Source organism: Tricharina praecox, assembly GCF_024521635.1.
Source record: "Tricharina praecox strain CBS 144465 chromosome Unknown BZA05scaffold_21, whole genome shotgun sequence".
Lineage (NCBI taxonomy): Eukaryota > Fungi > Ascomycota > Pezizomycetes > Pezizales > Pyronemataceae > Tricharina > Tricharina praecox.
In genome coordinates this window covers 178943-205691 of record NW_026250423.1, presented here as the reverse complement: position 1 = coordinate 205691, position 26749 = coordinate 178943, and the positions used below count along the sequence as shown (strand labels likewise).

Genomic DNA, 26749 nt, shown 5'->3' with positions numbered 1-26749 from the left:
ATACATTATGAAATTAACTACCATTCACTAACTCTCACACTAGCTTCCTTGAAAGGCTAGTGAAATCGCATCAAAGTTAACTAGCTCCGTACTACACTGACTAAGGCAGGGACATGCGCTAGTTGCTTGGCTGTTGCAGGCCTTAACGGGAGCTTGAGTCTCGAACATGCGGTCAAGAAGTGCCTCCTCGATCAACTCTGCACACCGGAGAGAACAGTAGCAACAGCCGAACCCACCAAGAAACAACCTTTTCGATAGGAACCCGCCGACGACTGGGGTAGGTATACTAGTGCCCGCTCCTCGTATCCATCACTATATCTACCATGGGAGTTCCCCTCTCGACAAGCCTAGATCTCTGTCGGCCAGCGGTCATATTTGATTGGGGTAGTGATGGTAGGGAAGAGAGGGATAAGTAAAGTACGGGTCTTTACGATTCACTGACTGCGGTTCCAGTATGTACTTGCAGACACATGCATCCAACATCGACTCCAGTGCTTCAAAGTTCAGGCCGAACATCTTGAATTCGCTTACACGCGGCTGGAGTTCAGGCGTCCGTCAGGCCCCGCAGGAGGTCGGTGTAATCAGCCACCCAACATTCTTCCCGCAGATAAGTGCGTGTGTGACCTTGAGGCGCTTCTCAGTGAGGGTCCGGATCTCTTCGGATTGGGACGAGAGGTACATATAATCCAACGTTTGCATGTGGAGATGTCCTCACCTGAAGGACGAGAGCTGGCGGGACTGGCGGGACTGGTACCGCGTTCTGCGCAGTCATGGATGTACATACATGCTGGCATCAATTCCTTCTCACGCACTTTGGCCATGATCATGATGTGCGAGTACACACGTTTGACCGAAGAACTTGATCCGTTATACCCAATTGCCGATGTTTGCACGCCATCCATGAAACCTATCCCGTGAACTCCTCAGAATGAGGTGATAGAAGAAAAACGACCCATGGATAACTCCGAACACCAAGCCCGTACGGTATATTTACAGCGTAGAAAAGAAATCAAGCACCACGCTCTGCCATCGGCGTATTTTTTACCGCAGCAACCCCGTGCCCTTTGCTCTCCTCCAGCTCATCGCAGTACACCGTTGGCGACTGCACCCTCTCCAACTCCAGCTCCGGCGTGCCCGCCCTGGACACCAGCCCCTTCTCCAGAAACGGTCTTCCCTCGCCCTCCTTCCTCTCCTCATTGACTATCAAAGTCGGCACCCTCACAGCAATCGACTGTCCAGCAAAGATGCTCCTCCTCCTGGACTCCCTAGCCTCCTGCATTTCCCCACTCTTGTCCCCATCCTCCGCCTTTAGGTCTCCCCCCGCACGCCGCTTCTTGAAGCAGAACAGGTAGACCGCATACGTGACTACCCCCAAAAACAGCGTGCCGCCGATGAGTCCGCAGACTAAAGCGATCGTGCGGTTTTGTCGTGCGCGCGCACTGTTGTCGTTGCCTGCCGTCGAGGAGGCGGGTTTGACGGCTGTCAATGGCCGGGCTGAGACGGTGGCGAGGAGACCCAAGAGGAGGAGGAGAAGGGTGGGGCGGCGGTGGTGGTGGGCGACGGTGCTGGTGTAGGATTGCATATTTTTGGAGGGGATCGGCGGGGCGGGTGATATTTCGTGACGACTGGATATGATGTATGTACCCAGGGACTTGGATGAGACCGATGCGAATTTCTCGGCTGGGCTCTCGAGGATATATACATTTCGCAGCGCTCCACGGCAGTCCAGACTCCTCCCTTCTTGTCTCCGTCGTGACCACTCGCGCCCCCCTGTACTACTACTGCTGCACTGCACACTCGCCAGGTGAGACCTGCTGAAGACTAGGTACCGTACCATCGTGGCTCAGCCGCAGACCAACCGACCGACGACGAGATCAGCATGTCAGCCAATGGGGCATGTGGAGGCAGAAATCCAGAAGCTGGAGGGCATATATGATTGTGCCTACGTGAATGCGCCAGGTATTAATACTAGGTAGTCGTGTGGGGTGCTGACCGGGCTTTAGCCGTGTGTGGTAGATTAGCGATGTGGGTGAGCTGCGCCTCGAATCATCGAAAAAGGGCAGAAGTCTATCCTCAGAAGAAGGTGGAGTTAGCTGCGATTCTCGTGATTCTGTGTTCAGTAGAGGTTAGTGAGAGAGGGAAGAAGCTCGCTCTTGAATCTCAATCCCAGCTTAGGTTCGCCCCTCTCCCTTACTAACAGACACCATTCACCCTAGCCACCCCGCCACACGAGCGTGGCTACAGTCGAGTTGCTTCATGCACGCCAAGCCGAACCTTCTATGTACCAGCACAACACATACAGTCTCCATGGTACTACGGAGTGTATTCCGAATCCAGTCCAACGAAAACCCCCAACCTTCTCCCCACGATCAAGGATTCTATATTTCCAGAGCCAAGCAACCACCGATCACACCAGAACTCACCGAGCCCACCTATCCTTCGCGACCGACCGTTCTCCCAGTGTCAGCAAGTTTCATGCTATGATAGCAACAAGCACCAGGTAGGTAAGTATTTACTTCCCATCCGTGTGCGGCCCCATCTCTGATTCTCCTCTAGCAAGCTGGCGCCGAATTTTCCCCCGGAAAGGACACCGCAGAATGAAACAAGCACTTAGAGTACCTACCGGTATGTACCTACAGTACATGGGCATGCATGAGAATACGGGTACCTATCGAGAGTACCCAGAAACCCTCGAGCGGTGCCTGACCGGACAGGACAGGACAGCCCTTGCTCGCAAGGTAATACTGGGCATGTATGTTGGAGGGTACATATTTATGTACAATACAATGCGGAGGCTCCTTGAGCGTTTGGGGGGAATCACACCAGATTATTCGATATGCGCCGGATACCTAGGGAGGTGGCACTGCTGGGTCCTCACGATGTTCGGTCGGGCAGACTGGCACGAGATGATGCTGCGCTTCTCGAATTAGCACTGTTTCGTCTGTGTATATCGTATACCGAGGATACTCTGGACTACATGCAACCGTGCGACTTGACTCGGTAAGAGTATGATATAATGAAGGGTGGTTTTGCGTGGAGAAGCTCTGTTGACCGGCGGTGCGGTATAAAATCACGTGGCTTCTTCCCCAGAAGTCCGTATCTCAGGAAAACAGGAAAACAGAAAAACAGAAGAATAAGTCGAGCTATTATTTGTGCAGTCGACTGCAAGGCTTCGATGTCTGTACATACTACCTGGCACTTGGGTAGATGTATTGCTGCTGGACGCCTCGGAGTGAGAGGTGGAGGTGGAGTAAGCTACGCGTGTAGTTGCCGATAGTTAGCTGCTGGTTAGCATGTGATCGCGGTTGTCTATGATAGTACAATACAGCGACGAAGCTCCAAAGATGCTCCCGTGGGCAACTTGTAGTCTCTCAATGCATTTCTCCACACATAACCGTTTCGTTACTCTATGATGCGCCGTACTGTGCATATCGATCGACCGCAGGGACTCTCAGCTCCGTTCGGCCTACCTCGGGAAGCCCTGGGTAACCAACCTGCGGGGGCGGGTGCTAGAGTACTTACCCAGGTAGGTGGAGTAGGTATATGGTCATCGTGGGGAACACCAAAGCCCACGCTTCTGCCCCACCACACCGCCGGCCGCCTACTGTTCCCACCACCACTACGCACGTACCGAACACACACCATGCTCCGCCAGCTCCCGCGAGTCCGCGTCCCGCAGCTCCCGCGCATCCTCTCCACGACCTCGCATGCACAATCGGCGTTCACGGTCGTCACCACACGCATGTCCTCCACTGCCCTACACGTCGCTCCCACACCGGAACAGGAGGATGCGCTGTTGCGGAGCGAGATTGAGGCCATCGAGGAGTGGTGGAAGAGTCCGCGGTGGAAGGGGATAAAGCGACCCTACAGTGCGCGGGAGGTCGCGACAAAGCGCGGCACCCTGAAGCAGGATTATCCCAGCTCAACCATGGCGAGGAAGTTGTACAGTCTGCTGGAAACGAGGGCGAAGGAGGGGTTGCCGGTGCACACGAGTGCGTTTCTTTCCTACTGTGCTGAGGGATTGGCGGAGGCGGGGTGGGATGTGCTAACGGAAGTGCGAAGTGGGTGCTATCGATCCCGTGCAGATGACGCAGCAGGCGGAGAACCAGGAGGTCCTGTATGTCAGCGGATGGGCAGCTTCGAGTATCTTGACCACTACCAATGAGGTCTCGCCGGACTTGGGAGACTATCCGTACAACACGGTGCCGAATCAGGTGCAGCGATTGTTCAAGGCCCAGCAGTTGCACGATAAGCGGCATTGGGATCAGAGAATAGCCCTGTCGCTCGAGGACAAGAAGAAGACACCGTACATCGACTACCTCCGGCCCATCATTGCCGATGCGGATACTGGGTAGGCTCCCACCCCCCAATGGATCAGGTGTCCTTCGGTGCTGACGATGGCCAGACACGGTGGACTTTCGGCGGTGATGAAGCTCGCCAAACTCTTCGCCGAGAACGGCGCTGCGGCAATCCACATGGAGGACCAGATGCACGGCGGCAAGAAATGCGGGCACTTGTCCGGCAAGGTCCTCGTCCCCACGGGCGAGCACATCAACCGCCTGATCGCCACCCGCTTCCAATGGGACCTGATGGGCACCGAGAACCTCCTCATCGCCCGCACCGACTCGGAGACCGGCAAGCTCATCAGCAGCTCCGTCGATGCCCGCGATCAGCAATACATCCTCGGAGTGACTGAGGACGTCAAGCCCCTCAGCGAAGTCCTCTACGAGATGGAGCGGTCCGGCGTCAGCGGCGAGAAGATCGCCGAGGTGGAAGCCGAGTGGGTATCCAAGCACAAGCTGGTGACCTTCGACGAAGCGGTAGTCGAAGCCCTTCAGGCCTCCTCCGCGCCGCAATCCAAAATCGACGAGTACCTCACCAACGCCAGCACACGCAGCAACAGCGATGCGCGAGCCGCCGCCAAATCCGCCCTCGGCCGCGACATCTTCTTCTCGTGGGACGTGCCGCGCACGCGCGAAGGCTACTACCACTTCAAAGCGGGCATGGCGGCGGCCACCAAGCGCGCGCAGGCCTTCGCGCCCTACGCCGACCTTCTCTGGCTCGAGACCAAAAAGCCGTCGATCGCGCAGGCGCGCAGCTTCGCGCGCGAGATCCGCGCCCCCGGCTCCCCCGGCGAAGGGAAGTGGCTCGTCTACAACCTCTCGCCCAGCTTCAACTGGCTCAACGAGGGCTTCGACGAGGCCGGGCTGAAGAGCTTCGTCTGGGACATGGCGAAGGAGGGGTTCGTGCTGCAGCTAATCTCGCTCGCCGGACTGCACTCGGGCGCTGCCGCCACGTGCGAGCTCTCCCGCAGGTTCAAGACAGACGGAATGCTCGCGTATGTAGAGCTCGTCCAGAAGAAGGAGAAGGAGCTCGGATGCGATGTCCTCACCCATCAGAAGTGGAGCGGCGCAAATTACGTCGATGGAATCCTCCAGAGCATTGCGAACTCCTCGGCTACTAGTGCCGTCGGGAAGGATAGTACTGAACATAGTAAGTCTGATTGTGCTCCTGGTCGTGCTCCTGGAAGACGAGTGATTGCTGACAGGACGAAGCCTTTTGATGCATAGATTGTCACTTGCGGGGATAGGTTGCTGGTGAACGAACCGTTGGCTGGCTGGTTGTACAGTGAAGGGAGGGGGTGTATATAGACGCAAAATTGAGAATCTACAAGTACCATACAACTCCAGGCGCCAGACTGTGGAGTCATTCACTATCCCGTTCTATCCTATACACCCGAGTCCCATATTCCTACAGCCCTTCTAAGACTCTACGTAAACCCCGCCCCCTCCCCACATCTAACCATCCCCTCCACCACCTTGAGCACCACGTCCACCCCAGTATCAACACCATACCTCTTCCCCTTCGGCGGCACATGCAGAAACAGCACGCGCGCCCTCTCCTCCTCGCCACGCTTCTCCGCCTCCAGCAGTGACGCGCGGAACGTATACCCGCACAGGAACATACCCGGATCGCCGCTGGCGACGATGTCGACTAGTGTGGCGTCCTCTTTGGCCTGTGTAGAGTCAGCCTGGCGACCTGGGGGCCGGGGGGCGGGGGCGGGGAGGGGAAGGGAAGTGGGGGAGGGGGGGGATGGGGAGGGGAACGCACAGTAACGCTCTCGCCGACGAACTTCGCGATCGCCTCAACGTCCAGTGCGGTGTACAGCTGTCTTCCAGGGCGCTCGTCTAGCGGCAGCGCCTGCTCGCCGCCATGCACGCCCTTCATCTCGACGCCCTTCTCTTCCCCCTTCCCCTCCCCCTCCCCCTTCCCCTTCCCCTTCCCCTCCCCCTTACCCACCCCGTCCCCCACCCCTCCATCCCCCGGAAACCGCCCATCCACATCCCTGAGCACATACCCGTCTACCCACGCCCTTCGCTCAAGCTTGAACCCACCCTCGCGGCCAACGCCAATATGCAGCACGTAGTCCCAAGCACGCGTCCCTGTCTCCCACAGGCTGGGGACGAGCGCATCGATAGTCGCGTAGCTGACTTTTATGGCGGAGGGGTGGGGGAGGAGGTGGATTGTGTAGAGTGTGGAAGGAGTGCGGATGGTAAGTGGTCCGCTGGATAAGAGCGTCTCCACGATGGACCATGACGGGTTGTCGCTTATTCGTACGAAGGGGCCGAAGCCGGTGAGCAGGATTGTTAAAGTCTTTTGGGCTTGCTTTTGTGGCGGAGGGGGAGGGGGAGGGGGTGGGGGCATCGTGCGTGGTGTTGGCGGGTGGAAGTGGGGATGTCGATGGCGGGATGGGGATGTCGAACGTGCAGGAACAGCTAATCGTGTGAAGTGCAAAGACGGTGCGGGGTAGTACCTGCATACCTACCATACCAGCCCGTACATGAGATGCATGGTTCAGTGAGTGATAGTCGGTCAGCTTTACGCAGGCGGATTGGAGATCATCGGGCGAGGTCACATGAGATGGTGCAGTAATCGGGCGTTTGCGAGTGTCTCGCCAGAACGAAGTGGATGTTATATTTCCCGCGGTGTATTCCCAGGGCTGTGATGAAGCTCAAGGTAATCGTGTAAAAATAGGTATAATATCCACCATGTCCATATAGGTATCTTCAAGACTGCCGCCGGATTGAAAGCGACCGCAGAGGCGCACGCCGATGTCATTTTCCATGGACTGGAGCCGGTAGACATCGCGGGTGGGAGTTGCGGACTCGCGATAGCTGTGGCCAGAAGACGACAAAAGACGCGGCGATAGCTCGTGGTAGAAACACTCGGTCATCATAGGTGCACTTGACATGCCTCCTAGCGCTTGCATTGCGGATGATTGGCCCGGCGACCGGTTGAGCAGCTCGTTTCTGCCGTCACGCGGATTTGGAATTCGCCGCGATGGCTCTGGGCAGCGGTGGATGAGATACCGGACTGCGGGGTTACGCCTCGGAGGCTTGATTCTTGAAGGCGAAACCCGAAAACCTTCATCACGATCATTGATGAGTCGGACCGAATAGTGCAAATCGGGACTCGGTGGTCTCTGAGAAGTGAGAACTCCTTGGTCGGTTCGGAGGCTGTGCTGGCTCTCTTTCGGGCTAAGTTAACTATTTAGTCCTGTCAGTATCGATCTCGAATGCCCGTGCAGATAGCCTACCAGCCACCTCTGTTGTCGTGATGCTTCCAGCCGTTGTCGTTGTCGATTCGTCGTGGTCACTGGTCAACAAAGGGGGCAGGGATAGGGACGTGCAACCGGGCGGCCCATCTCCATCTGGGGTGGGTGGATGGGCGATCGCCCACCGTCCGCTTCCATGGGGGCCGTCCATGGCACTAAACCCAGTCAGTACATCGTTAGTGGGTAGAGTACCGCATAGTACAGCCGGACTTGTTTGCGTCATAGGAGAGGAGTAGCATAAAGAACGTAGGTACGGTAGCATGTTCCCGGTTAACTTTGTCACCACCGAACTCCGCAGAAACGCGAGCAGTACACGGGAGAAGAGAAGGAGCCTTTTCACTTCAAGTTCGTCGTCGGGCACGAGAGAAAGAAAGCGAGAGAGAGGGATACACCAGTCTTGACGCGCGATTACCACCACCGTTACCACCACTAGTTACCACGCTTCGTAATCCGAATCAATGACAGGCCGCACGCTTCTGCAGCGACGACAGTCGTCCTACCACTACCAGACCTTCCCCGGCGTCGTTCCCCCGTCAAACAGAGGCCGTCCCCCGCCTCACTCGAAGCTCAACAGCGGTTCCCCAGACGCAATAGGCATCGGCTCCGGTTCCTCATCTCTTCGATCGATGCGCAACGACGGCAACAACGGCGGCGGCGGCGGTGGAGGCAGCGAAAACTCATCCGGCACCCCGATCCCGCGGCGGCAGCTGATCATTCTCGCGGTGATTAGTCTTGCCGAGCAGACGGCGCTGAACTCGATCTCGCCGTACCTGCCGGAGATGGCCGCGACATTCCCGGAGGTTGATGAGGGCAGGGTGGGACTGTACGTGGGCATCATCGCGAGCAGCTTTGCCGCGGCACAGTTCGCGACGAACGTCTTCTGGGGCAGGCTCAGCGATAGGATCGGACGCAAGCCGGTGATCCTGATGGGCACGTTCTTGACGAGTCTGTGCTTTTTGGCGTTCGGCTTCTGTCGTACCCTCACTCAGGCTATCACGGTGCAGGTCTTGATGGGTTTGGTAAATGCAAATGCTGGTGCGTATTTCATGGGCGAGACCGTTGTATGTGTGAGGTGTTGATGCTGACGCAGAATAGGCGTCGTGTCCACTGTCCTCGGCGAGATCACGGACAAGTCCAATCAAACGTCAGCCTTCGCGTGGCTACCCATCATCTACGGTCTCGGCGCAATCACGGGACCGATCGTCGGCGGATTGCTCGTCGATCCGGCTCCTAATCCCAGTGGGCCAATCTCACACCTGTTTCACAAGTATCCATACCTACTTCCGAACATCGTCGCATTCGGGCTGCTCCTGGTGGACTTGGTGATGAGCCTCTTCATGCTCGACGAGAGTCTGGCCGAAGCGCAGGATCTGCCGCCTCTGGGTGAGAGAGTCAGGTGCCTGTTTACCTGGCTCTGGCAGTTTTCCGCCTCTTACTGGCCTTCGTACTTGCGCGTGGGACGGTCGGCGGACGGAGAGATTGACGGCAGTAGCCGGGAAACATTGGCTGAAGCGTGTCCCGTCTTCATGCCGGAGCGTGGCGAGGAGGTTTCTTACCGGGAGATTCTGGTCCCGCAGATCGGTAAGCTGCCTCGATCAATATCCCTATTTAAAACCATTACTGACCGATTACCAGTCTACCTGTTGATAACTTACACCCTCTTCAACCTGAATAACATCGCCTTCAACTCACTATACCCGATCTACGCCTCCGGTCCCCGCCCCAGCGGCCGCGAACTGAGCCCGAAGGAGATAGGACTCCTCCTCTCGCTCTCTGGCGCCGCGGGTATCGTCTTCCAAGCCTTCCTCTTCACGCCGATTGAGCGGCGGGTGGGCAACGTATGGTGCTACCGCCTTGCATTCCTCGGGTTCGTTCTCGCCTTCTTTGCGATGCCACTCGTCGGCGTAAATGCATCCTCGCCCAAGGCTCTGATCTGGACGCAACTCGGCGGCGCACTGCTGGTCAAGTCCATCGCCGCGGTCACGGGCCTCACCTGCGCCATGCTGCTCGTTACCAATGCTAGTCCGAAACCTAGTACTCTCGGCACGCTCAATGGCTTCCTGCAGACCGTCAGTGCTGCCGGCCGCGCCATCGGACCGTTCGCCTCCGGTGCTCTGTTCACGGCCGGGTTTCAAAAGAAGGGAGGCGAGTGGCTGGCGTGGGGAACTTTTGGCGGCATTGCGGCTGTGGGATTGGGGCTGAGCTTTGCGTTGCGATGGAAGGAGCTGGAAGGAGAAGACGGAGAGGAGGCTACGGCACTGCTGGGCGCTGAGGATAGGGGGGGCAGGAGTGAAACTTGATAGTTACGCGGGCATGATCACCTTTTCGAGTTCGCTGTGGATGTTTGCTTTGAGTTGGCTGGCTGGCTGGAGGTCGGGCGTTGTTTGGTCATTTCTACTGTAGTACCCTTGAATGTTTGTCCCTTTGACGTTTGTACGCTTTTTCTAATTTTCTTTGCATCGTGTGGCGGCTTCTTCTTCTTCTTCTTCTTCTTCTTCGGGGTCGCAGCAGTGGATAAATAGGTGGATTGGCGGGGTGTTCGTCGGAGACCATGGATGATGGGACGAGTAGGTATACGATACATTACTCTAAAGTAGAGTAGAGTAGAATGGGACGTTACGGTTGGCAAATAACTCATGTTTTACGGATGGCTTCGGGATGGCCACAGTGGAAGTACCTAAGGAGTGTTCTGGGTATGTGGGCGAGTGATATACCACCTACTCGTAGACAGACTCAAGAGACGACGGGAAGACAGGAAGAGTCCGAATAGTGAAAGAAACTCCCGTAAACTCAGAATCTGACCGAATAACTGAGCTATTCGGTCAGATCGGTTATTCGGTCGGTTTGGTTATTCGGTCGGTTTGGTTGTTCGGTCGGTTTGGTTATTCGGTCGGTTTGGTTATTCGGTCAGTTCGGGTAGATATTCGTTCAGTTTAGTTCGGATCAAGCCACTCAAGAGTCAAACCTGGCAATCATACTCGCCAGTGATCAGTCATTATCCTTGCCCATCGGCCCATGATCTCATCGGCCCATGATCCCATGATCCCATGATCTCATCGTCCCATCGTCCATCAATCAGCAAATCTACCAGCAGACCGAAGCCAAAGCAGCAAGAATCAAGACAAAGAAATACCTACGGCTTACCAACGCTCCCATCCATGATCCACCGCCGCCGAACCTACCAGAGCGTCTTGAATCTTGAACAAGGCAAAGGAATCCGGAATCCGACCGAACGCCTTTCCCAAGTTTCCTTTCCTTTCCAGACTGGACTAGGAGCGGAGCGGTGGTATAACGGTAGTACCGGTACCCGTTATACCCTCGAGATGCCAGAGCCAGTGACGGACAAGTGGAATAATTCCATGGATTGCTCTGGCTTCCACGATGGACTTCCGCAGGGAATGGACCGTGGACCATGGGATTTATGATACATAACTAGCCACAAGGCCTGATCGGAGTAGGCACATACAAGGTGTGTATTGCCGGTTCCCTTCTCCTTCTGGCGGCAAGAATTGGGCGGTTCGGGAGCGGTGAGTGCCGCAACCTCACAGGTAGGTATGCCACAGTGTAACTATGTCCTAACTCCTGAGAGAGGTGTAGAGTATCCAGCCCCAATCTTGGCCCGCGGTGATAACTATCGCCCCGGCGTTCCCGAGACCGGGACCGACACGGTTGGATGGCTTCTCACGGCTCTCGTAGCGGCATGCTGTAGCTGGCTGGTCACTGCAAGCCCTGTGCCGGTCCGTCCTTTCCACACAACCCTCGTACCTACCTACATATCCGATCCGTCGTCATCATCCTAACCAGGAAAATCATGTCAGTCATCATCAATCGTTCACCGCCGAGTACCTACACTCACCCTTAGTTAATGATTCCACATACATAACGTCAAGGTCAGATTACTTACCCATGCAGTTGAGCATCCAGTAACTCGTGCCCAGGAGTCCGGGACCACCACTGCCTACCTAGGTATTGTCGTCTTGGGTTCAATTCCACAAGTCTACCACCGCCGATGGGGAATCCGCTCAGCGAGGCATCGGCCGAGACGTATCGAGAGAAACGGGCCAACGCGGAAGTACTCTAACCCCCGAAAGAAGCCGTACTGGGAGGAGTGGGATACCGTAGGTTGAAAACACTGTAAACACTGAATATCACACTTCAAGCGCAAAAAGCATTTATCCATTCCCAAGTACAAATACGCCAAACGCCATCAGAAAAAAAACAGAAAAAACAGAAAAATTAGAAAAATTAGAAAACAAAACAGAAAAAACAGTAAAAATCAAAACAAAACAAAAAAACAGAAAACAAAATCAACAAAGAAATATCCGGATAACCAATCCAACTCCCCGAAAAATCCGAAAAAATCCGAAAAAAACAAAAACAGATGCAAAAACAACAAACATCGTCCGGTAACACCGGACGCTACCCATCTGTAGTGGGGAAATTAAAAGGAAGAGAAAAAGATCATGATCGGCTCATCAGAACGCCCAGACCATAAAAGAAGGCGAAAAGAAAAGAAAAAGAGACGCGGGCAAAGTATTGCCAAATCCTGTCCATCTACAGACTGTGCTGCAAGATGCGGAACATCTCTCAATCCTTCTCCTCGACCTCCTTGGCCTCTGCCAACTGGTCATGGACGACGAAGTTTTCGTCATTGATCCCGCCCTGCGGAGCCGTAGCCCTCGCATCGGACTTCGCACGCTTCGAAGTCCTGGCCGGTGGCCGCATCGACTGCGCACGCTTGCGGCTGGTCGATTTCGAGCCGGAGGAAGGGGAGCCATCGTCGGGGCTGTCGCCCATATGGTCGTCGCTTCCGGAATCGGCGACAAGGTCCGGCACATCGGTGTCGGCGCTCGGTGAGTTATGGAGAACGTGTTCTCCAGCGGCGATGTCCTCGGGCTTAGGGATCTCCTTGCCCTTCTTTGTCGCCGGCTTGCGACCCGCGGGGTGACGCTTGGCGACACGCACTTTGTGCGGCATGTAGTCGCTATCCTCGTCACTCGCAAGATCGTAGACCTCGATGTCGTCCTGATGTTCTAGGACTTCTTCAATAGTCTTCTTGCGCTGCCTCTTGGGCTTGTCGCCCACCTTATGTTGCTGTGCAACCGTGGGGATGGAGGGATCAAGTCCCTGAGGCTCAGAGGCCTCCTCTTTGACCGCCTTCCGGCGCTTCCTCTTCGACTTCTCGCCCGACCCATGTTGCTGTGCAACGGCGGGGATGGAGGGATCAAGCCCTTGAGGCTCAGAGGGCTCATCTTTGATGGCGATGGTCACTTTCGTGACCGCCACGTCCGATGGGCCCCCATTGTCGCCATCGACATTGACCCCATCCTGGGAATCGGCTTCCTCCTCCTTGATCCCCTTCGACTTCGGCTTCCGGCGCGGCTTGCGGACACGGTTGACGAGATGGTTGATGACGCAGTCATCGTTCGCATCCTCATCGTCCGTTCCGAGCTCCACCATCCTCTCCTTCATCAGGCCATTGCCTTCCCAGACGACCTTCATCTTCTTGGCCTTGATAGGGTTGCCATCCTCGTCAAGTTCAGTCTTGACTTTCTTCGGGGTCGTGGCTTCGGCACGCCCGGCACACTTCTTACATGACCGCCCATGGCGGATCAGCAGGTTGTGCAACGAGTACTTGTACTCGTCAGGAATTCGGACATCTAAATGGTAGAAGCCCGTGACCTCGGTAGCGTTGGGTGGCACCCATCCGAGGAATTTGGTCAGCCTGTGCACATGAGTGTCGACAGGAAAGACATCGCGGTGAAGCGCTGAATCACATTTAATTAGTCACTAATCGGTTGCCAGTAGGACGGAATACTCACAGAATAGCATCACACACGCGGCGGCCTTCGGGCCGATGCCATCGAAGGCAGTAAGATTCTTCATGAGTGTGATGTTGTCCATCTCATGGAAATGGTCCAACGACAACTCTCCATCGTCATCATCCTCGGGGTCCGAAAGTTCGGAGCCCGAGTCCTCGTCAGCGGCCATAGGCCGGGAACTGCGAGCCGCGGCTCTCTCGCGGTACTTCTCGAACCACTTCTGACTGCGGCGCTCTTTCCCCTCGTTCCACACTTGGCGGAGGATGGCTTGGATCACCCTCGCCTTCTTGTTCTGAAGGCCCCCAACCTTCAGAGCTTCCTCGACATCTTCGACCCTGCTGGTCCTGATAGCGTCCCAGTCGACGCTATCTACACTCCCCTTGGTGTATCTTCCCTTCTTCGAGGGGTCGAGAAATTTCTCGACAGTAACGGTCCCAAAATGGGCCAACAGGTCCTGAAAGGCCTTCGCTGGAGTTCAAGTCAGTATATACTCAGTATCCAAGGGTGAAGTATGCTTTCCGGCGAACTTACCCGAGTTTTTGGTCGTTGTATTCAAGGACATGATTGTCCTCAAAAGTGCATCCAAGACACACGGCACTTCGCCGCAACCAGAAACTTCGTTATTAACTAGAACAGAAGTTAGCGCTATCTGAAAGCTCTAGAAAGGGAGATACATACCGATAAGTTTGTCCGGGCGTTCCGAAGGGCCGTGTGCCTTGGTCAAGAGTTGCTGGAGCTCAGCACACTCTTCTGGAGTGGGGTGCTCCAGTTCTGGCCACGGTGATGTGCCAAAGCTGGCTTTCACGCGTGGCGTCTTCTTGGCTGCAGTCGCGACAGCTGCAACGAGGGAGGAGGAGGAAGAGGAGGAGGCAATGATGACATCGCTGGCTACCTCGGTCTGATTAACCTCTGTAGAGGAGGTGGCAGCCGATACGCCTGCAGAAGGGAAAGGAGTCGGGAAAGAGGATGAGATAGTGGATGGGATGGAGGATGGGATGGAGGATGAGATGGGGGATGGGATGGAGGATGGAAGGGAAGTTTGGAATCCCAAAGGTGGGTGAAGGTTAGAAACGTCTGAGTGTGCGCCTGCTTTTCCAGCGACGGAAATAGAAGAGCTCTGTGGGTTGCCGAGACCAGTGTTCGCAGCTAGGCCGGTCCGGAACCTGATGCGAATCTTGACGGACGTCGTTTGACCAACGAGACTAGATGATGATGAGCCAACGTTGTCGTCGTTATCAGCCTCGTCAACTTCAGCTGAGGAATCAACAAATCCGTCGACCGAACCGTTCTCGTTAATGATTCCGCTCTCGTTATTGACTTCGTCATCGACTCTCGGGACACTGGGTCCCATCCTGGATGCAGCCGCGTACAAAGATGTCATCAGTGAAGCAGAAACTCCGCCTTCTTCCCGGGGCTCCTTGAGTTCCTTCTCATGTGAAAGCGGAAAGGGATGTTCGGAGTCAGACATTGATGAAAGGATTATAGTTTGGCGATGAAGAAAAGATGGGAGGAAGGTTAAAGTTTGTATTAGATTCGTGTGTAGACTGTGGAGGATGATGGTCGAGGAATGGATGGGAGGTAGAGAAAGAGGGAGAGAAGGAGGATGAAAAGATGACGGGGATGTAGGTGACAACAGGAAGGAAATTCAAAAGGGAAACGGTAGTGCCATGTTTCTATGGTTGTTCCTGATCCGGTTGTGTGCAGCAGGCCTTCAACGTTTGTAAAGTCGCATTGAAGTGGTTGTGTCTGCTTGATATGGTATAAGCAGTCACCAGTGTCTGCCGGCGAGCCTATTCAGCGATGCATTGGTTAGCCAAGTCTGCCTTTATGTATGAGAGAATATCTGAGCTCACTTACTTCCAGTGTACATTTGCAACAGCGTATATGTGAAGCTCGTATTCGAAAAGAGTCAATAATATCATACTGTTGTTCGTTAGTACAGTCTTACAGGTTGTGTGCGGACAGTGCTGAGGTAACCGGTCCGAGTTACATACCAGAACGAAGATGATCAAGGCCGACCAAAGTCGACATAGGTATGCTTCAGACCTCTGCAAAGGGCAAAAGTGATGTATGTACCGAGGGTAGCTGTCCGAAAACAAGTCATCCACTCGCTTTTTGATGCTGGTGACAGTGGGGGGTTTTGGTGTTTTACGGTACCTCATACTGGTTTGGCAGCACCGGTGGCGGACCACGGACTCTTAGGTATTCGTCAGCAAAATTCGCCACAGAGGTCCCCTTGCTACCTACATTTTTATACTCGGCCGTCGCGGGATCTACATGATGGATGATCTGTGCGCTAGTCAAGCTTAGCGTCCCAGACGAAGAAAGCCTAGAACGATTTATCTCCAGTGCGCGAGTGGACGCCCGGGATTTGCACTCCTGACCTGTGCGAATACCGGAAAAACTAGGTATCTTCAGACTTTATGGTCCGAACTGTGTTTTCCTTCGGAACCACAGATTTAAATCCACGGCGGAAGCGATCAGCATCATGCGCACAGAGAGTAATCCACACTGACGGCCCGCCAGCAAGGCTGCAAAGGACTTTCTTCGATGGCGGCAAAGAGTCGTCGACATTGATACCAAGCCAAGCCAAGCCATTTGGTGACATCGGCGAAGGAAGCATGGAAGACTTTAGACGAGTAGAAGTTAGAACCAAGAAAGTATTTATAGTCTCATCGTGCGGGATATCCGTTTCGCATCGCCTGTTTACATCTCGATTTATGCATAACAGAGTGCCCAATGGCCGTGATGGTAGGCTGAGATAACTACCAGTAGTCTCGCCCTATGTCTATAGGCCATCTCGTCTGGCGCATGGCAAAATACCTCACATCGAATACCAGTACCATGATTGGATGGGTGCCTGCATATCGCATCTCACACGCCCGGGAGGATGCCACGGCTGCGGGTCGTCCATCTGACGGTTCTAAGCCGACCGCCACACACCACTGTGAAACGTTACCGCCTTCTCGGATCAACACGAGTCTTACTAAACACTACCGCCTGCCTTCCAGTCGCGGCATGCCCGCTTCTTTATCCGCTATACGCACTCAGACCCCATTGCCACTGTCTACCTCCACGCTGTGGACTCACCAATGAGCTATCCGCTTGAGTACCTACGCCGAAGGGCCTGGTCCGTTCTCTGGCTCCCTGGATTTCACACATCAAACATGCTCTGTCGGCCTCTGCTCAGCAACAAGGCTGTCCTCCAGATGGGCTCCCCCGGATGCTTCCGTGCCCTTCTTTTCACAAGGGGCTCCAGTCCAGTTTGATGGTTCCGTCTTTGTCGACTATGTTTGCTTCTTTGTGAAGGGTAGAATACTCCACCTCTACCAATCATAGCCACCGGTTACTGCGTCCGCATCCCACTTTCTGCTCCCTCCATCTCTACAACATATAACACGTCCCACATCTGACGAGTCCTTCAGAAAATTCTGCGCCAATATCGCATCATCAAACCGTCCCCCGCATCCCTCGGCCGACCTCGATGGTGTCGCTTCAGCCGCCGCTTCCAGCATTCAGGCTCAACGGAGAAAGCATCGGTATCGACATGCTTGTGGCACAGCATGGTCATCAGAACGTCGATCCCGAATTGCGGAAAAGGATCGAACTGGAGGCAGAGTACCTCCAGAAAGGTTACATTGATCTGAGCGGCGAAGTCAAAGGCATAGGTGGGATCAAAGGGCGAAACGTTGACAGTGAGGACTGGCAATACTGACCGTACTCGTAGAGTTGTTCGAAATTTCCGACGATGAATCGCAAGTCGAGGACCAAGGTATGACCGTTTCTTCATGGTTTGGACGGGAAGAGAGAGAGGCTGCAGCAACGTGTTATGTCCTCATCGGTGATTGCTGATATTCCGCCAGTTCTGAAGGCCGACGCAGGTGTTCAACCCACTTCTCAGAAACCAGTGTCAACTTCATGCAGCTCTCCTATTTGTTGTGAATACCGGACGATCGAACTTCAAGAGCCTCGCGGGGAAATGCGTATTCATACGCTTCCCGCGAAAATACGTATTGGCAGCAACGTAGAGCTGAAGGATGGCAGCTTTATCCGAATAAACTCCATCAAACAGCTCTGCCTCAATCATGGCGCACGTATTGTATTGAAGGGGAAAAAATTCCTGCGTACTCGAAATCTTTTGGGGTATCTTCATTGCAGACTAAACGAATTGGTTATGATCTCTGCCGACGAGCAAGTTGAGTGCGACCAGCTCCTGAGAGGACGCAAAATCATCCTGACGAATGCCAACTTCCCGAACCACAGACTTCGCGTGGGTAGCGACCGCTTGACCGAGCAGCTTGGTAGATTGGTTTGCAGATGGTATATGGAAACTAACGGCACGACCTCGCTCCACGTACGCCCCGAGAATCGGAAACCCGGGGGTACTGGCCTAATCCGCCGGCTGAGGGAAGATGAGGCGGACGCCATGTTCCGGGTTCGGGAACGTATCTTGAAGAAACCTTACGTTACTACCAGGGAGTGTTCGTCGAACGATTCCGAAGAGCAACAAAAGGATTACAAGTACACATTCGGGGACGCCTTTTGCGGAGCCGGTGGCATGTCTTGCGGCGCCAGTCAGGCGAAATTCATCAATTCGTGGGGGTTCGACCATGATACGGATGCAATCGCGACATTTAGAAAGCGATATCCCGAAGCTCAGGCATTCCATCTCTCGGCGGATCAGTTCATCGCTCTACCCGGGGACTACCATGTGGATGTCATGCACCTGTCCCCTCCTTGCCAGCCACATTCACCAGCCCACACGACACCTGGACAGTTCGATGAAGATAATGAAGCATCTTCGCTCTGCATCTGTGACTGCTTGAAGAAGGTCAAGCCTCGGTTTGCAACACTGGAGCAGACCTTCGGATTGACACACAGGCCGGTGTGGTTCAGGGCTGTAATCAATCAGTTCACGTCGGCAGGATATTCCGTCCGGTGGAGTATTTTGCCATGTGTAAAATATGGCGTCCCCCAGACCAGGCAGCGGCTGATTATCATGGCTTCTTGGTAAGTTTTTGTATTCGATTTCTGCTGTTACAATTCTAACAAACTCGCAGTCCAGGGGAACAACCGCCCAAATTTCCCGAACCGACACATTGGTACCCAAAGCCGCCACCAGAGCCTACCCGACTGAAGCCCGCTCGCACACTTGGGGATGCCATAGGCAATCTTCAACCTGGCATCAGTGCTCACAACCCAAACGACCCGGCCTTGCGGTTTCCCGACAACATGCGACTAGACACCAAGAATGTAATGAATCTACCATTCATGCGCACGATCATGGCTGGCGGGAACCACAATGGAGTCCACCCCTCTGGTCTCCGCCGATTTACGTTGCGCGAGATTGCATGCATCCAGACTTTCCCGGAGAATTACGATTTCGTTGGCGGGACGACCAACGTGAAGCGACAGATTGGGAATGCTGTGCCACCGCGCATGGGGAAGATCCTGATGCGTGAGGTTTTGAGGGTACTGGAGGAATCGGATAGGAAGGATGCCGAGGAGAGCAGTGAAACCCCTCCACTGTCTCAGTTTATCGATATCGACGAACTGGATGACTCGGATACGGATTCTTTTATGGATATGTGGGGTACTGAAAACCCTCTATTTGAGACGGCAGCGCCCCAATTCATTGATATAGACGAATGGGATTCTTCAGACTCGGAGCTTCCGATTACCGGTAGAACGCCTGCTAAAACCCCTTCACGCGAAAGTGTACCACCGCCACCGCAGTTTATCGACATAGACGAATGGGTTGATTCGGATGTTGAGGTTACGGGCGAGCGACCCGCCGAGAAGCCGCTACAACAGTCTTCGCGCTCTTTCCGGACCCCGTATTCATGCACCTCATCTTCATCGCCGTCACCAGGACACTTGCGAAATGTGGTGGACTTAGACACCCCGGGGAGCTCGCCGGCCCCTACATCACCCCGACCATCGCAGCAATCGTCCCCACAACGCCACAATCCACACTCGGAGCCGCCGCCTCCATCTTCACCGTCTGGCTTCCGCACACGCCTTCCGTCGTCTCAGCCGAACTCGCGTTCCGCAACGGGTGATATTGGTGCTACCAGTATCGGTGACCGGTCCGCATCGCTTCCGCTGCAACCGGACCCCCCATGCAGAAAGCGCCGCGTACTGACCTCGCTCGACGCCAGAGAGCTACAGTTTGCAGGCGACACGCCCTCCTCCTCGGCGTTTCCGTCCGGATTCCAGCCGGACAGTCGTGAGCCGGCGCGGCAGAGGAAGAGGGCGAAGGTTGTTGTCACGGTCGATGATCATATCACCGATAGTGAGGAGGACACTGCAGTCATGAGGAAGGGGTTCGCGCATGTCGTTATCGATTGATAGGTTCTTTCGGGACGGATTTGTTTACGTTACGATGGGATGGGACGGATGCGATGCGATGGATGCTATGGATACGAGAGATGGGATGGGGGTACACTGCTGTTATTTTTTTTTGACTGCTGGCATTTCTAAGAGCAATATTTCATTGATTATATGGGGGAGAAGTGTTGAGTGAAGGGTTTGTTTTTGTTTCCTTGCCATTTTTTTCTTTCATTTTTCATTCTTTCATCGTTATTATTTTTTCTTTTCTGTTTTCTACATACGGCCATTTTTCTCGATTTTACTAGAATGCTGGGATACATAGAACCGGAGTTCCGGAACTTGGATAGGTTGAGACATCATCAGCATCATCATCGTCGTCCGGTGACTTTATTTTCCTGCCATGATCGGAAGCTGGAGGTTGGAGTGGAATCCCTACCACAGCTCCAAGCTGCAAGCTGCAAGCTCGGAGCTTTGAGCGCTCGTGTAACAAACTGCGTCATAGCCTGGTGGGGCGCGGTGGGGGGCGGAGGGAGGTAGTTAACTCCCCCCCTGTATCCCACGTCACCTTATAAGCACGCACCATCCGCCCCTCCAGCAGCTCCATTTCCAGCTCCATCTCATCGATACCATCCTCACAACTACCACAACCAATATCACTGCACGAACTACACAAACCCCACATCTATACAAAACCACAAACCACACACACAAACACTCACCATGCCCCTCATCGTCCCAGGCATCATGCAGCAGCCTGCGAAGCACGGCGAGACGGACCCGAAGCAGCAGGCGTCGGTCCCCGGCGGCAAGGACGAGAAGGCGCAGGTGCAGGATCTCCAGGCCAACCCCGGCCCCGTCCTGCCCAAGGATACTAAGCCGTTCGAGAGCGAGCTCGGAACTAGGGAGGAGAGGGAGGAGAAGGTCAAGACTTTGAACGAGTCGTAAAGGGGATGGATTCAGGGTTTCTTTTCTTCTGTTTTGTGGGATGGGGTGGGATGGCATAGGGATGGGATGGGTTTGTTTGATGGCTTGATACGAGATATGAATTGTACTACACGGCTGCGAAGTTGAAGTTTGAAGATTGCACTTGGCTTGAATACTTGACTGGGAATCCGTGCACGTGATGCGTATGTCCGGTATATAGTAGATAATCATCTAGGTATCGGTCCACTTCCGGGTCTTTGTATCCTCCTCCTCCTCCTCCACCGCCAACCAGCTGCGGTATCACTGCCCATCTACGTGTCTGTACTCCAACATTAGCTTCCCCACTCCCCCACTCTCACTCTCACAGATCACATACCAAGCGGCGGAATCCTCTTCTCGAGCCACATCTGGAGGTGATTGATCTCCTGGGGGTCGGCGGAGTGCTCAAGGTTGGGGTACGAGTGCCACTCGATTTTTTTCCCGTAATCCTTGATTAGGATATCCCTCGACTGCTCCGCCCACTCGATACGAATGAGCGGATCGATCTCTCCGTGCGCCATAAAAATGGGCGTGTCCTTGTTCGCGTCCTGCACCAGAGTGCTGACTTTGTCGTGGCACGCGAGCCACGTCGACATCGCCACTATTCCGCCCAGCTTGTGCGGGCAGGAGATGCCGCCCTATCGCTCGTCCATCGTTAGCGGGATGTGGATAAACAAAGGAACGTGGGGTGAGGGTAGGGGAGCAGTGTACCAAGAGCGCAATAGCGCCGCCCTGCGAGAACCCTCCGACAACGATGCGCTCGCTCGCGACTCCCTTCGCGATCTGCTCATCGATGATCTTATGCAGGAGCTCCACACTCTTCATGATCCCCGCCTCGTCCTCCTTGTGCGAGATATCGCCGAACGACGTCTTCCGGCGCATCAACTGTTCAGCTAAACACCCACGTCCATTCACACTGTTTACGGGGGGAAGAGGGGGGAGCTTACGACGTCGAACCATCCCGGCATCCGCATCCCCATGTTCACGGTAATCGGAATGCTCGGCGCGTGCGGGAAGATGAACGCGCACTCGTCGAATTTCCGCCGCAGGCGGAAGTTCTCGGAGACCGAGACCCTATCGCACGCATCGCATCAGCTCTATCCCCCCGCCCCGCCATCTCACTCGCCAGGTGCGCGTGCGTACCATCCGTGCCCGGTATCACCAAGGCCGTGCATGAAGATCAAGCTGCGCGACCATTAGCTTTACATCCGTTTCTGCCGTCGGTAGTGAGGTCGCACGTAGAAGTGAGCCGCTTTGCGGCGGGGACGACGACGGCGGAGACGGACGTCATGGTTGGTTAATTGCTGGTGGATCGATCTGAATCTGGGTCTGGATCTGGTGGAAGGGATGTTTTGCGGGACGCGTGGATGGGAATAAATATGTAGTGGTCGCTGGTGGCGGATCGCGGATTGCTTTTTGGCCCCCCGGCCGAGGCCGGGGTCGGGGGTGAGGGGCACGCTGTGCATGGCTCTTTGTTTGGTTGGCTGGTTGGCTGGCTAGTGGGGCACGTGAACACGATGATAAGTGTCCATGGGGTTCTCACTCGCGGGTGTCAATCGGAAGTGTGAGGTATGTCCTTTGTTATCGTTCGCTGTCGGTATCGCTGTTCACCATAGATGCACGCAAAGATTGGCCATAGCGATGAATGCGGAAATTCAGAATACACATTCACTGCATAGCAAGTCATCCATCGAGTGACTTCCTATGTTGCAGTGTACTAGCAGCACCACCAACCAGCAACCAGCGATCACCAACCAGCAACCAGCAATCACCAACCAGCAACCATCAGCAAATAACGGACAATTACGAGATGCCCGCCTACTATACAGCGGATCAGAAATATCTGCAGTGATTGAGCCAGTGCTGCAATGCACTCGTGTGGTTCGACTTTTCCCACCACTGACTCCTTCGATGAAATTAAGATTGATAGGTAATCAATATCCAGCCATTCCCGCACTCCCCCAACATGTCAAGACCACCCTCGTGTTGATCACTATCACCATCACCTACATACGTCCCACCAAGCCGCCCTCTCGTGAGACTAGCTACAAGACATAGTATCTAGCTATATCACGATCTCGTACTCCCAGTCCCCTCCCCCCCGCCCGCCCCATCGGCGACTCGGATGAGTAAGTATCAATCAGCGTGAGCTAAGCGGCTATATCCACGCCCAGCAGTGCTGCATTCAGATTCAGACTCGGGGACCCAACAGCATAGCCAAGGACGACAATTTGTCAATTTCCCGCCAGCCAGCCCTGAGCTAGGTAGATGGAAGTCCAAATCACCGTTGAGGTACCGTACCGTGCTCGGGAGTGATTTGATTGAGTGATAGGCAACCAGCTCGCCAAGAAGTGATAGTCTTCGTTGAGTCCTCTCGTGTGTAGTCCTCTCGTGTGTATGCATATGTGGTATTGGATTTCTCCCAGGACCAGGACCAGGATCAATCCAATCCAATCCAATCCATCGACCATCATGTGCAACAGGCCGTGAAATCCGCAAACGAGTCGAATCGAAACCCGGCTAACGGCTGTAGGTCTGACAGTGACAGTGACGGATGCGATGCGAAAGCAAAACCATGGCATGGTATGGTATGGTATGGCTGGCCCCAGCTTCCGCAGCTCTTTGCGTGTATCTAGGTGTATCTAATGCATGCAAGTGGCGGTTGACCGAGTCACGTCTGCTGCGGCTTTCCCGGGCGGGGGGCAGAACACATAACGGTTGCGAGGAGGTTAGATGCATTGCATTGATAAGTCTTTCCTTCCAATGCGAGATCGATCGGATCGCATGTTGCGTTATGTACTGTAGATAACACGGATAACATGCAACTAACTGGTCGGCAACGGGGGTGGGGTATGGGGTGTGGGGTGTGGGGTGTGGGGTGTGGGGTGTGGGGGATGGGGGAGTGGGTGATTCGGAGAAATAGAAGCTCGAGTACCTATCGGTGCGCCGACGACTGACGACCGACTAGACGACCGAAGGAGCGAAGGAGCGAAGGAGTGAAGGAACGATCATCCCGCGCACGGCTTGCTTGCTTAATCGATCGATTATGAAACATTTCAAGATGGCGGCAGGATTTTGGTATGTGGATGTCATTTCCTCCAATATCTCCCTCTCTCTCTCCATGGCTCACGGAACCACTATACGTTCGAGACCACTCATTCCTAATTCCCCAAACCCCCTGCAACGGTTCCGCACTGGAGACTGAAGCACAAATGCACAATGCACATGCACACGTCTGCGTACAAGGTACCGGTATGTATCCACGGCTATCCGCAACGTGGCGGCCCAAACCGGGTCGACTCACGTTTTGGAAGGGCATGGCAGGGCAGGGCAGCGAATGCGTTACGGCGGCGTGGTGATAATGCTGCAGGGTCCCACGTGGTCATTCGATTTCGAAGGAGTCGAGTCGAGTCGAAGGGAAGGGAAACAAACGGTGCGCGCTGAGGAAGGCGGATGGCGGGAGGCGGATGTGAATGTGGGAAAGCGTGACAGCTACATACGGCGGTCAAGCGGGTATGCACCATCAACCATGTAGTTAGTCGGCGGAAGGCAGCCCGCTATGCAAGGGCAAGCGCTGCTAGCATAGATGTATGCACGGCGGGAAGTCTCTCGAGCGTCTGGGCGCGGGTAGGCCTGGCAACGACAGTTACGATACCGACTCCTTTGGGCCTTGCAGTTGCCGCACACACGCACACCCACATCAGTCACTGGGCACTGGACAGTGGACAGCGCTCGAAGACGATGTTGCAGTACGTAGACTACAGGCTGTGGAAGAGTGGAGATGTGATGTGATATGTGAATCTCCCGGCTGGCTGGCCGAATCCGGTGGACGTGATGTCACTGGGGGGAGGGGGCATTCGTATTCCCTGTGCCTGCGGTGACGGTCGACATACACTCCACTCCACTTCGGGGGTGGGGGGTTCGAATCTCGATACAAGCCAGAGGAGCATGGCGCCGAGCAACTATCTTTGCAATTATCGGAAGAAGTGGGCACAAATCACGTTGTGTTTAACGAGCCCGGCTGTGCCAGCGCCGCTGTGGTAGTGCGAGATGAAAATAGGTTTGAGGAAGATCGAGTTGTGACTTGCTGACTCCTGATGCCGGCGCTTGGCCCTGTTCGGTGAGCACTGAGCCCATGCAGTCAGGCCAGTAGGTACCAGTATTTGGGACGACGCAGTAGAAAAAAAAGATTGTCTGTTGGTGTTCGTCTAGAGTAGAGTATGCAGAGTATCTTCCGCGCAAAAGGTTCCAGAGGTTCGAAAGGTTCCAACCAGAGTTCGGTATATAGTCCGCAGTATAGAGCACCCGCCATGACCGGGGATCGCGAATAGAGTAATGGCGAGCGCCGTCAGGCCTATGTGTGTAGTGTAGGTACATACCGGTACTACCTATAGTATAGCCCGTCAGACCTATACCTATACGCAAGATCAAGAATCCCCCCAATGCTCACTCGAGGCGCACATCTTCCAAAGTTTGTGTTTGTGATGGCCGAGAACGTGGGCCGAAAACGTGGGCCGAAAACGTGGGCCGAGAACGTGGGACTGCGCCAGCTGCAGATTCCGGATTCCGGATGGGAATTTCTGCCTCGCCTGGACTCTGCACGGACGTTCCGTGAGCTTCTGGTTAATGCGGTACGGTGTACCGGTAGTTATGAATCCCATTGTGTTATTTATATATCCGGCCGCATATGTATGAGGACTGGAGGCTGGAGCATGCCGTGCGGCGGCGTGGAAACAAGCAATCGGAGTATTATATTAGAGTACCTACCGACATACCTACTAGGTACCGAAGTATGTCGGCAGTAGGTACCTGTAAGTATCATTCCTGCCCTGGTGGCCGGAATTCAGTTGCCGCCGTTCACCAGCATTGCCGCCATCCATCCATCCATCGGAACGCGTCGAGTTGTCCCTGAGGCTGGAGGCTGCACTTGCCAGCTTTGTTTGACGCCACCGAACGCCGAACGCGTTAGTTAGCATAATCGCACACGTTACGTCCCCAGCGTCTTGGAGACGACTGACGAGATGGGCTAACTTTGTGACTAGTTAAGGATGATGGCGATCCACACTTTGCACAAGCGTGTGTCCACTGGCTGTTGGTGTGGGGAGTAGTACTAGGTACCTGTTAGTACATACCAGCTAATTTGGAGGTGAACTGGCCGTTCAGGATGTAAGTATACAGGAGATATATCCTGTGGTATAGAGCAGTAAATGGGTGGTTATGGTACGGTGCTCTACCGTATGTACAATACATGTGTGCAAGAACCACCGAGTTCCCGTATGGTTGAGTGTTGTCTAGGACTATGGGACACAGCGGAAACGGCGGGCATGGCAGATGCACGAGCGGTGAAATTTCGCCGACCTGGCTAGACCAGATTCGGTGGGGTTAAACGTTTAGAGAGAGCTCTTGTATGATATACTTTGTCGGCTCGTCTGTCTGTTTTCATCTGTCTATCATTGCTTTCATCACTCTCATTATCGCTTTCATCAATCTCATCAGTGTGCTTTCTCGTTATTGTTTGTCTTGATCTGACTATTCAACTCGCGAGGTTCTACCTAGGATCGCCTGAAGAACACAGGAGGCTCTTTTCTTACTTGTCGATTCCTCCCTCGTGAAATACAATCGGTTCTCTCTAGGTATTTTGTTTTTAAAGTTGCCAAAGGGCCCCCCGGTCCCACTGCTTCAGTACCTATCGTGGCAGCGCAATGCAGTGAAACACGGAGATCCCACGGATTCCCACCCAACCCATCGAGAGGAGAGGCATCTCACATGCTGCACTTAACTGAGTACCTTGCCTTCATACCTACTACATATTATTCCAATCGATAATGATATTCAATCAGTGCCCACCAACCAATCAATCACGCCAGCCCGGCGTTTATTTCCAGTTATTTGCATACCTGCAACCGTCACACTGCTCGACTGCAGCTTCTGAGGCTGTGAGGACCCCCGACTGCATCTCCACCACCAGTGGCTGATGGATTGGGCCTCACTGGGGGCCAAACTCAAACAGACAGCG

General features: G+C 54.4%; 7 protein-coding genes across 7 annotated transcripts; 3 read left to right on the top strand and 4 right to left on the bottom strand.

Annotated features, from left to right (window-relative positions):
• Positions 1-847: 847 nt before the first annotated feature.
• BZA05DRAFT_124473 (uncharacterized protein) lies at positions 848-1930 on the bottom strand. Its single transcript, XM_051478725.1, has one exon. It carries the CDS (start codon positions 1835-1837, stop codon positions 1010-1012), a length of 828 nt encoding a protein of 275 aa, XP_051337301.1. The 5' UTR covers positions 1838-1930; the 3' UTR covers positions 848-1009.
• Positions 1931-3643: 1713 nt separating this feature from the next.
• Positions 3644-5590, top strand: BZA05DRAFT_446976 (isocitrate lyase; the record flags this gene model as incomplete). The annotated part of the gene is made up of 4 exons (XM_051487124.1): positions 3644-3992; positions 4063-4351; positions 4406-5493; positions 5571-5590. 4 exons carry the CDS (start codon positions 3644-3646, stop codon positions 5588-5590), a joined length of 1746 nt encoding a protein of 581 aa, XP_051337300.1.
• Positions 5591-5713: 123 nt separating this feature from the next.
• Positions 5714-6920, bottom strand: BZA05DRAFT_457548 (uncharacterized protein; the record flags this gene model as incomplete). The annotated part of the gene is made up of 3 exons (XM_051487576.1): positions 6112-6920; positions 5804-6016; positions 5714-5728 (listed from the first exon to the last, which is right to left on the bottom strand). Exons 1-3 carry the CDS (start codon positions 6703-6705, stop codon positions 5714-5716), a joined length of 822 nt encoding a protein of 273 aa, XP_051337299.1. The 5' UTR covers positions 6706-6920.
• Positions 6921-7975: 1055 nt separating this feature from the next.
• On the top strand, positions 7976-9924 carry BZA05DRAFT_124392 (major facilitator superfamily domain-containing protein). The gene is made up of 3 exons (XM_051478724.1): positions 7976-8650; positions 8711-9196; positions 9251-9924. The coding sequence occupies exons 1-3, from the start codon at positions 8074-8076 to the stop codon at positions 9913-9915; spliced, it is 1728 nt and encodes a 575-aa protein (XP_051337298.1). The 5' UTR covers positions 7976-8073; the 3' UTR covers positions 9916-9924.
• A 3004-nt stretch (positions 9925-12928) lies between these two features.
• BZA05DRAFT_315588 (DNA glycosylase) lies at positions 12929-14233 on the bottom strand (the record flags this gene model as incomplete). Its single annotated transcript, XM_051480370.1, has 5 exons — positions 12929-13383; positions 13438-13591; positions 13691-13905; positions 13969-14064; positions 14116-14233. Coding segments are annotated over 5 exons (1038 nt in total), but the record flags the coding sequence as incomplete, so codon positions are not given.
• A 2499-nt stretch (positions 14234-16732) lies between these two features.
• BZA05DRAFT_475716 (S-adenosyl-L-methionine-dependent methyltransferase) lies at positions 16733-20869 on the top strand. The gene is made up of 7 exons (XM_051488208.1): positions 16733-17105; positions 17165-17209; positions 17301-18447; positions 18498-19274; positions 19337-19495; positions 19566-19732; positions 20510-20869. The coding sequence occupies exons 1-7, from the start codon at positions 16922-16924 to the stop codon at positions 20713-20715; spliced, it is 2685 nt and encodes an 894-aa protein (XP_051337296.1). The 5' UTR covers positions 16733-16921; the 3' UTR covers positions 20716-20869.
• On the bottom strand, positions 20870-22302 carry BZA05DRAFT_404993 (Phospholipase/carboxylesterase/thioesterase). Its single transcript, XM_051484369.1, has 5 exons — positions 21972-22302; positions 21877-21918; positions 21681-21807; positions 21445-21603; positions 20870-21371 (listed from the first exon to the last, which is right to left on the bottom strand). The coding sequence occupies exons 1-5, from the start codon at positions 22022-22024 to the stop codon at positions 21063-21065; spliced, it is 690 nt and encodes a 229-aa protein (XP_051337295.1). The 5' UTR covers positions 22025-22302; the 3' UTR covers positions 20870-21062.
• Between the last annotated feature and the right edge of the window lie 4447 nt (positions 22303-26749).